This window comes from Aplysia californica, unplaced genomic scaffold (assembly GCF_000002075.1).
Source record: "Aplysia californica isolate F4 #8 unplaced genomic scaffold, AplCal3.0 scaffold00164, whole genome shotgun sequence".
Classification (NCBI taxonomy): Eukaryota; Metazoa; Mollusca; class Gastropoda; order Aplysiida; family Aplysiidae; genus Aplysia; species Aplysia californica.
The window spans coordinates 850355-861507 of NW_004797434.1; the positions used below are offsets into that span (position 1 = coordinate 850355).

General features: G+C 37.5%; 1 protein-coding gene across 1 annotated transcript in view; it reads right to left on the reverse strand.

Annotated features, from left to right (window-relative positions):
* LOC101850646 overlaps positions 1-11153 on the reverse strand; it is a gene marked incomplete in the record, with an annotated part of 31596 nt that overhangs the window by 6168 nt on the left and 14275 nt on the right. The window contains 9 exon segments of the mRNA XM_035969650.1: positions 210-270; positions 1088-1144; positions 1899-2083; positions 3586-3653; positions 4310-4363; positions 4708-4810; positions 5695-5793; positions 7119-7214; positions 8600-8666. Coding sequence (XP_035825543.1) covers positions 210-270; positions 1088-1144; positions 1899-2083; positions 3586-3653; positions 4310-4363; positions 4708-4810; positions 5695-5793; positions 7119-7214; positions 8600-8666 — 790 coding nt within the window.

Consider the following 11153-nt stretch of genomic DNA (forward strand, 5'->3'; position numbering starts at 1 on the left):
AACTGTCCGGGTCTGGTAGATTTTCTGATTTTCTCCCCTTATACACCAGGAAGGTTGGCATTGGGTTTGGGGAGATAAAATATAAAAAAAAATCGAAACCAGGGGTATTACGATCTTATTTTCTTCAAATTGAATAAAAATCGTAACGATTCCGCCAAATTCGATATGGTGGGCAGCCCTGCTATTGTTATCACAGGATGAAAACTCACTCTCTTTTCTTCCCTTGTACAGTGCCTCCAACAATGAAGCTTTTTTTGCAGCATCAGGCACCTAAAATAGACATGTTCCACACATTTAACATTCACTGATCAACATACAGAGATAAATAAGTAACACTTTCTCAGTTCTGAGGTAGCTGTCAAACAAAAAGATTCTGTTTCCAGAATATAGCAAATGGTATCAGGAATGGTGATAAGGCATTAAGAGCACTAGGTCAGGTCTCATTTTACTACTAAAAAAAACCCCTGCAAGGTGCTTAGCACTTTGTCAAAGTAACATTTACAAAATAAAATGACTTCATATGTTTTGCTTACAAAATATGAGGTCTGAGAAGCACCAGCAACTCTCTGTGTGTAAAAATTTAAGTTATTCATCAAAGGAGGCATTCTCACCCACCCCCCCCCTCCCTCCCTCTTCTGAAGAGGTTAATCTTGCACATCTTTTGTCTCAGCTGTTGAGGACAGTCATGTCATATTTTACATGCTACTTTTTGATACCTTTTCAAAGATTATATCTTTTGAGGCATGAAGTACAAAATAATCAGTTGTGAGTGTAAAATATGCGAGCATGATTATGCGTACTTATGAACATGTGTGGGAGAATTAAGGAGTTGATATAATGCAATGTACTTATATTTTGTGTCAAAGAAACAGTAAGGAGCGAAATGTTATTCTTTTCTTCTTTAACCGGATGATGTATACCATATTATATCTTATCTTATGAGAAAATTCTTCCCCCCCCCCCAAAAAAAAAATCACCTTGAACTGATCCCGTCAATACACATTCTTTATGAATTATTTACTAACTTAATAAGATGATGAACAGTGAAGAGACATGTGTCGCACTTTTCTTTGCTCACAAAACATACCAGTTCGTACACTTGTTCAGGTGTGATGTCCAGGAACTTCTTCCATGTATTCAACCCCTGTGTGGAAGGAAGATAAGGTTAGTTATAATAATAGTAATAGATAGCATTTTCTTAGCGCTCTGTCACATTCAGTAACAAGCTATGAGCACTGTACAGCGATTATTTTCTCATGTACAAAGACTTTTTTTTACATAAGGGGCTACCTTAGAATTACAAAGTTCTATTTAACATTTTTGGCCATTTTGAGGTACTAAGACCATGCGGTCAGAAATCAAATGTTTTATTTGCTCAATCAAATTCAAAAGATTATTTGGAGTCATAGTCAAGATATTGAAAGAATTGTATTTAAAAAAGCTTGACATGTAGTGAAACTCAAAATCTTTTGCATCAAATTTCTCAAAACTGTGTACTGAGCAGATTGAACTTTGTAATTCTAGAAGAGTTATAGAAATGGTAACACAAGTAGATAAAACTTTAAAATCTTCTATAGAAGATATTATAGCTTAACACTATTAATGTTTATATAACTGTTCATTTATATTATGCATGTGACTGTGAGCCTGTTTGTGAGTGCAAACACACTATTATATTATTATGTTTATGAGCACAGATGTGAATGGAAGAGACGATGAGTGACGGAAGAGTGTATGTGTATACGGGTGTGCACATGTGTGTGCGAATGGGTGTGTGTGTGTGTGTGTGTGTGTGTGTGTGTGTGTGTGTGTGTGCATACGTGGTGAAACATGAAACCAATGCCCCAGGATCTGGACAATAAATATATGTATCTTATCTTATCTTATAGCGCTCAGACCTGCAGGATAATGGCGTCAGTGATGGGGGAGAGCTGACACGCCTGCAGGGTATCGACGACAAGACAGTCGGCTCCGTGGAACTGGATGCCCTGGAAACACATGTGGCTGCCCTCATGGTTGTCCACAAGGTACAGGCGCAGATAGCGACTGCGGAACGTGAAGCCAAAGAAGTCTTGGGGAAATGCTGTAAACAGATGAAAAAAAAAAAGTAAGTAATCCAACAAGGGACTGCAGGGAAACTTTTTTTTACCGGCGGAGGGGGAGAGGAGAGCAGTCAATATGTATGTACCATTGTACCATTGCTAGTGAAATCCTTATTCCTCACTTACTAACAAAAGCACAATTTTGAAACTTCACAGAACAGCAGCACAATGATTTTACTATTTCAAAGACAAACTAATATTGCCATAGTAAAACTCTCCCATTCGATAGTGGTAGAAGAGCTTATGTACTGAGCCAGAAACTGTCTTGTTCACATGACCATCTAAGGGTTAAAACAGGCCACAGACTGTCTCAAGTCAAGCAGCAAAAGGTTTAACACTTTGCAGTCACACAGCCAGCAGTACAAAATACCCCATCTGGCTACCCAGCCAGGAGAGAGACTGCAATGGAATTCTCGGGCCTCTCACAGAAGTGACTGGAACGGATAATTTTCACCATCGCATTATTGCGGCAAGTGACCGCAAAGTGTTAAGAAGCTCATAGTTTTTCTAACTAAGCTTGCACAGCATTAAAAAGAGCAAGGCGTTTTGTCAACTAGCAGTGGCGTGCTGTGTTAAAAAAAAGTTTTAGTAAGGTTTTACGGCGCTCGCAACTGCATAAGGTCATATGAGCGCCAGGAGGTGGATGTCAACAGAGAAGTCCAGACCGGGAATCAGGCTTACTCTGCTCACCTCTAGCCTCAACAACACAAAGTCTGCTTCAATTATCAAGGCACCCTGAAAATAGCAATTCATGAGAGGGTGACAAACATGCAAAAGAAGTAGAGGAAAATGATGATAGTAAGGATGAGGAAAGAAAAAGCAGCAGTTCCCCCTACGTTGTTCTGGCACAGTATGAGCGTGACATTGATAAATCAGTCCATTTACAATTCTACTGAGCATAAGAACATGATAATATCCCCCTTTTGGGAATATGTGTGCCGTGTTTGAATTGACAGATTTTGCTTTTGTAGGGTAATATAGTATTTTTGAATATATCTGAACAAAACAAATCATTGTCATGAAAAAGAACAAAATATTAAAAAGAAACAGAACACCTACACAGAATATTGGAGAAAGCTACTAATGCAATAATGAAAAAAAAAAAAAGGTTACCCTTATATAAAATGTTCAGAAGTCCATGCATATTACAATAACATTTCCGAGTGTCAAATGGTTTTCCCAATCTGTTATAGAAATCAACATCAACATTAGACTTGTATAAAAAATACAGTAAAAAACCCCCAAAAAACCCCCAGGTACAATTAGTCAACACTCAGTTTTGCTATACCGTACCTTCGTTTTAGTTTTAGTATGAGTTTTAAAGCACTAGCAGCACAGTGAGGTTAGAAAGTGCTGAAGATTAGAGGTGTTACAAGAGAGTAACAAACACAAGAAAGAAGAAGAAAAGATAAGGACGACAGATGTTTGATAGGGAAGACGGAGCAAATCACATCAGAGCACCTGCCACCCACTTACTCCATACCTTCTTCTTTGGGATCAGAACTGCCCAGTCGTTGACAGGTGTGAGACGTCATGACAGTCCAAGGGCCTCTGTCAGACAGACAATGATAATACCAATCACAAAAGAATGATCGCTCTGTTATACAGGGTGTCCAATCTTGAAAACCTTCTTCATACATGGTAATTGGTGCAATACTTACAAAGTGCCAAAAGATCACGCCTAAAACACTCAGGTCTGTAAAAGACAGCCTTTCTGAGGGAATCGATGCTTGCTTTGCTGATGAGGGAAGCTCAATGCAAGCATTCGTTATGGACTCATATCAGTTAAGCTGTTTTTGCTGAAAACCAGGATGGGGTGCAACTTTTAGGACACCCTGTATTTTTAAAAAAGCAAATGATAGGAATAAAAGAGAACTAATGTGTGGGGGACTGGGTTCAGTTGTTGCACTGTTGGATTACAACTTAAGCCAAGGTTTCTCTAATTGTGTGGGGGTTTGGGGGGGGGGGGGGGGACTGCAATATTCATTACAGAATTGATCATACTCTGTGACACGTCAGGTCCTTTCTGGTCACCAGATGGTTAATTAAAGTGTGCAACAGTAATATATTCTTCTGTTTGTTCATCTTCACAAACATCGTCTCTCACTAATCATCTGGCAGAAATAGTTATTTCATCTTAAAGTAGAAAATTGTTCTCAAAGCAATAAAACACATAACCCCAAAGTTCCAAACCAAAGCGTACTTACTGTAGTGAGTCAGCAACTTGGATCTGGAATGTTCTAATCATCTGTGGACTATTCCTGGAATTCACAAAGGGAACAACTGAATTATCTCAACTATCCGAAAATGAGAAAACTTGTACCTCAGACTCTAAACAAAAATAACAATTTATTATAAATATGGTTACATGGTTACTAATTTGTTTAGGCATTGAGTCAATCAGAATATCAACAGCTTAAAAATTAAGCAGTAGTTTCTGCTCTGGTAGAGCACACAACATTTCTTTCTTCATCCTTCCTTTTGTTCATCAGGCTCGATCAAATACTCCCTCATATTTATAAATTCTTACTCTTGGCATGTTTCACGATATACAAGAAACTAAGAAGGTGAAGAAAAGATAATTACAATGTTAAAAAATTCTCACCAGCCAAAAATAGTGACTCCAGTTATGATGTGTTCTGACTGGAGGTCGAATATCGTCCAAGCATCATGAAGTACTGGTACCACCCAAAACGTTCTCAGATTATCTGAGGAAACAGGACAACAATTAATTCCTTGACAATAGCTACAGAACCAATGTTCACAAAAATCAATCAGCCTTTAGAGATTCTTTAAACTCAGTGTTTTATCCCTTCACTACTGAGAATGTCTTCATTTTATAAGAAGTTGAATTTTTTCTTAACAAAAGAATCAATGTGTCACATCTATAAAAGGTTAACTTTGCCACTGAGAAGGTAAACAGTCAAGCATTCTTGTTAATGAAGTCCAAAATGTTCACTATGATTATGTTATGACAAGGCTTTTTTAGGTGTGCAAAATAAAGTTTAAAAAATAATCACGAGGTAAAAAGAAAACTGAAAGCAAAGAAAGACAACCAATTGAATTAGCTAAAGTACAAGAAACTTACCCCCCCCCCCCTTCATCCCATCTCTGACATGCACACTGGATCCCTGAAACTTTTCGTACTAATTCTAGAAGACTTGGTGCTTGATCATACCTACACAAGGATCAGGGGAGGTGTAGAGTAACATAAGAAGAATAACCTGAAGATGGAGCAGATCAAACTCCTGACCCTCAAATATAAAGGCAAACAGCATATCTGCTGAATTATTGAGCCCCCTATTCCATATTTCTAAATGTAAGTCCTCAATACAATATACACATTCATATTCCCTGTAGATTCTACTCCCATGCCTCAAGCAACATTCCGTTTCTTCACACCACCACTGAGACAGTATGCATTGGAGTTTGAGTAGAGAGAAGCACATCACCACAGAAATGGTCCTCTAGTGCTGGGAATCAGCAAGGCAGACAAACAGAAAGAAAAGATGGATAGTAAAGAAGAAAGGTCTACCAGTGGCACCACACCCTCCAACCACCCACAAGGCAGTATGCATTCAAGGACACCTACCATCAAGGATGTGACTATTTGGATTTCGCTCTGTACAGGAGTTGCAGAATAGAGGTCGGTTCTGTGTCCATGAGATGTCATTGGGGAGTTTGGGATAATCTGAAGAGAGGAAAAAATTAAATGGTTTGGATTGATTTAGATTGGCTTGGATTGCAGTAAAAGCTCCATTTCACAACACAATGTGGTAAATAAAACGCTTAGTAACAGCTACTTATCTGAATGGAGGAGTCAGTCACAGTCAAACCTGTTTCAACTCCCCCTTGTTTAAGACAATCACCAGTACAAACAGCCCGCTTCCCATTTCCCCCTTGCTTTTTTTTTTTTTTTTACATTATAATGACACTGTGTAAAATATGTACTTTTCTATTGGTGACTCACTGTAATTGCTTTGGATCAGATTAGATTATGGTTAACGCTCCATTTCTCTACACAATTTAGTAAACAAAGAGCTAACCAACAGTTATTTTTACAGCTAGACAGCTTTAAGTCATTCCTAAGGTATGAGAAAGGTGGTAAAGTATTACATTTTTATTCCATTATTCAGCACTATCATTCAGTTCTGAGAAAGAAAACAAAGAAAACAGAAAGAAACAAAAATGCAGTGAAGGATTGAAAACTTACAATTAGATTAACATTTTCTTGATTGCCTTTGTACGAAATGTGACCTTTCTAACCATGATCAAGCCTGTAGTTTGTTTGATCCAATTATCTAATACCCCAGGCATAAGTTATGATGAAATACTGTTGAAACTGTCTAAACACGTTCACCCATTGCCGAGGAGAAAAGTGGCCACCTTATAAGGTATCATTATAATGAAAAAAAAATACACAAGGAAATAAATAAAAAGTGGCCATTTGTACAGGTAATTGTCTTATACAGGTGGGAGGCCATTTGAGCAGGTTCAACTGTATATCTATATATAAAAAAATGCTCTTGGGAGGCTTTGTGCACAAACTCCTCCCTTATTACCTAACCCACACCTTTGAAACTTTGCAGGCCTCCACAGCATCCGTGTGGCTAGGACCTAACTTTAAAAAATCCACGCAAACTGCTTACTCCGAATTTTCCAAAATGCTTTGTTTCGTCTACACAGAGTTCTAGGCCTAGGCTAACTTATGATCAACAATTCCGCAGTCTCATTAAAAAAAAAACGGAAGTCTTTTCTCGACACAATTTTTAATGACATCAAACCTCCCTTTTCAAACTTCACACAATTTTTCACGACGTTTGTTTTGAGAGTATAGATCTAGACCTTCTAATTTTTTGCATATCTCAAGATTTATTGCTCCATTCCAGTATGCCTACAGAGTAAATATAGTAGGCCAATGACTTTCAGTTGACGTTAATGCACCGATCATTCTTTTCATCGAAAGGGGGCCCAGCTAGTATGTATATAAAGGCATAGATATATATTAGTACTCACTTTTGATATGGCCAGGTGGGGTCGTTCTGTCTGGGGTTCTGGGGGAGTCTGTGTGGTCCAGCTTTGTCGGGAATCGTGGGGTTTTCTTGTACTGGTCTGACGAGGTTTAGTCAAGCCAGAAAAATTATTACATCAGATATGCAAGTCCTCTCCAATGATGTCCCAGTAGTATTGTTTCATATGGCTAGAAAATTCATTTAATTAATGGATTCATGCATATGGGGAAACCATGAATAAAGGACACCATGAAAAAACAACAACCCCACTTTATCAAAATTTCTTGAACAGAAATAGCTAAAAAACTTACAGTTTCCACAACAGTTCATGATTTTTATCATCCATCTTTGAGCATGAGACCAGCTCAGCTCATGGTGCTCCAATACCTTTCCTGTCTGACTTGTCTAATATTACATAGAACAATTAAGTTTGAGTGAAAAGAAATATGGCGCATTTAAAAACAGTTTAATTTCTTTATAATCCATCTCTTGTTTTAATAAAAGTTTTACGGCGCTCCCAACTGCATAAGGTCATATGAGCGTGCGAAACACAAATTGGTTACATTCACAACAGTTCCCTGCACGGCTTGGCTCGGGTCAACAATCAGATTTTAAAATGTTAAAAACTTGAGGTAAAATAACAATCTAAAAATGATACCCTTCTTAAAACAAAATAACTGTATTTACAGTTTTCTGTAAAGGCCAATGGACTTTATAATATCAAGGATTCTGTTGGGATTAGTAACGGAAAATAGATCTTGGAATTTTTTGCATTCAAAATACTTCCTTCGTGTCTCTCCAAAGTCTAGACATTCTGTTAAAATGTGTCTGACGGGTAAAATCTGTGTTGCATCCGGCACAGAACAGCTTCTCATCTCCCTGAAGGAGGTATTTATGTATTAGGGACGTGAGTCCGCTGTGTAATAGAGTAAAAATGACCGACTCTTCTGAAGTGGCCCAAAGGTTTTTGTGGACCCAGTTTGGGCTTGATGTTGAGGAGTTTGTTGTTGATTATGTTTATTCCAATGAGTCTCCCGCAGACTAGAGGTAGGATTCAGCCGAGTAAGAGGAGAAAAGCATCAAAACAACCAGAGTTGAAAAATGTCCCACAGGGGATTCAAACCATAGTTTCATGTGTCATAGGCCAGCATGATACCAACTCAGCTTATGTTTCCTGTCTGATGCTAATGTTTACTTGAAAATTTAGCGATTTTATCTAATAATATTACAGGTGAACAATTTAGTTTGAGTAAAGAGAAAGATGTCGGTATGACATTGGCTGTTTCGTGCTAGGAAATAGCAAGACTATTCATGTTTAGCATCTACATCCATTCCTCTCTCTGCCTCTATGCAACATAGCTGACATAAGTGTAGGATTTTCCTTCTTCCTGAAGAAATCCATCAAAATGAGAATCATAAAAAAAACCCTGAGTGATTATTATCTTAACCACATCTAAAATTAGATCTGCAAAATTTCGTTTTCACCTTTTAAAAGTTCCAATACTTGGTGTTGTGTGTGGGGTCTCAGTAGTCGGGCCAGACTCAGTGGGCTCTACAAACATGCAACAGAACAGGCCGGCATGCATGAAAAGCAACCACAACATCAATAAACAAAACAACAAACAGGGTACCTGCCATGAACTTCCCACCAAATTCAAGGAGGTTTCAAGGAGACATTTTCAAAATTCAAAGAGATCTGGTCTAGAAACTCATGCCGTTTTCGACGGTGCACCAAGAGCAATCCGACAAAAATTTTTTAGTTCATGTCCGATCCATCGAAATTCAAGGAGTTTTCAAGGAGGTTCCTCAATTTCAAGTTTTCAAGGAGATTTTTTCCTTGAATGCAAATTCATATCAAGGAATTTTCAAGGACTCCTTGAATTCAAGGAGGCCGCAGGAACCCTGAACAAAGACTGCAGCATTCTTAGACAGCTCACTCTTCTATTTGAGATTATTGTCAGCATCATTCCGCTATCGCCCAATTCAGTTTCTAGGGGTTTCCAGTTTAAACTGTTAATCCAATAAAGACATGAAGGGGCATTTCAGAATATAGTTTCCCTCTGTTTCATTATTTCCTTCCTAGTTTTTAAACTGAAAGACAATGAGTTCATGGTTCTGGTTTGGCTGATCTCTTTCCCTTTGATTTTCTCAAAACTTTAGAAGTACCACGCACACTGTATACAAAAAGGAGGATCATCTGAAAGCTTTTCATTATCAAATGGGGTACCATTCAGTCTGTTTATTTGTTCTTATAACATTAATAAGTTGAGCAACTTTTTTTTCTTTTTATAGACACTTCATTGCTTACTAGATAAAATGTAGCTTATTTTGAAGGTACTTATTCTTATAACATTAATAAGTAGACCAATTTCTTTTTCCTTTAATAGACACTTCATTGGTTACGAGACAGAAAGTAGCTACAGCTTATTTTGAAGGTGAAGCGCTTGGTCCTCTGTTAGGACAACAGGTGGAATGGATATGATTTAGCAACAATCGAGAAAGAATTTGGACCTTACTCAATTTTGAACCTCAAACTGTGGTAGCCAGGTCAAGTTGAACAACAGGGCCAAGGATTTTAGCTTATTGTTAACTTTCGCATAAGAATTTGTTGAGTTAAAAAAAAAATATCCATGCTTCTGTGATGCTATATTTTTGTGACCGTTGAGCTTTACAGAAGGAACTAAAGAAAAACAAAATAAAACCCCCAACATGCAGTACAGCCAAAAATCATTCAAAAGACTAATGCTTCAAATAAAAATTGTCCGTGCAAACAGAATAAATTACAAAATGCTACTGCAAGAAAAAGAGTGCATCTGATATACAGAAAAGACAAAACATATGGCTACCTACACCTTTACCAATTACAATATAACACAAGTACATGGCAAAAAATATAAAATACATGCATCAAAACCATGCCTAGTGTTCACATTTCACAGGAATTTGCAGTAGGCCTAAGCATTACACTGAAATGCATGTCAACAGATTTGTAATATCATTTTCTTTCTTTTTGAGACTTAAAAGTACACTCGAATTTAGTTAATAGAATCATGCATATGGGGAAACCATGAATAAAGGACACCACGAAAACCCCCCCACTTTATCAACATTTCAAGAACAGAAATAACTAAAAAGTACAATTTCCACAAACTTGAAGAAGTAATGAAAAAGTTCTCCAATAGTCACGGTAGCAGTCAAAGAGGAGTGAATGAATTCATCAAGTACAGTCCGGGTCCAGAAAGAGGCATCAGCATATTAAATAACTATTTTTCTATCTTCTAGTAGAGTCTGTTTTACAATGGGGCCCTTCGTGCAGATGACACCAGACAGTAAAAGGAAGAGTAAAAAATATTAAGGAGTAGAATAGTGTTTTAGTAAGAGATTTATGGCACTTGCAACACAATAGGATCATACAAGTACCGAAGATCAGAGGTGTTACAAGAGAGTTACAAACATAAAAAAAGACGGAGGAGAGATCATGACGATAGATGTTTGATAAGAAAAAAGGAGCAAACCACACCAGAGCACCCGCCAATCACCCGCGGAGTAGAACAATGGGAAATAATGAGAAATTCAATGGAACATGAGCATGCAAGACAAAGCAAAATGGCAAGCAAAGTTATATCAACAGCATCATTCCACAAGAAATGTCGTAATTTTAATAAAAGTTTTGAGAAACTAAAGAAAAAGAGTACACACAAATCAGAAACAAGACTAGAGCTCTTGTGAGCTCTTAATTTTAAAAAACTAGAAAGGAAATAAGGAAATACAACAAAACTATATTGTCAGCTATCCAATGATGTCTTAATTTGAATAACTGCTATACCAGGAAAACCTCAAAAACTGCGTTTGGCGATTGTGGAATGGCACTGATAATATACATAAACACAAACAATGATTGAAATGTGAACTTTAAAAATTTGAGAAAGAATGAAATGACTTTAGAGCTTCTCAGGACAAGAGTGTGCATTTTGAAAAACAGATAATTCGAGATCGCCTCAGTCACAGTACATAAGTCTGTTGTAGGCTTTTAGCCCCC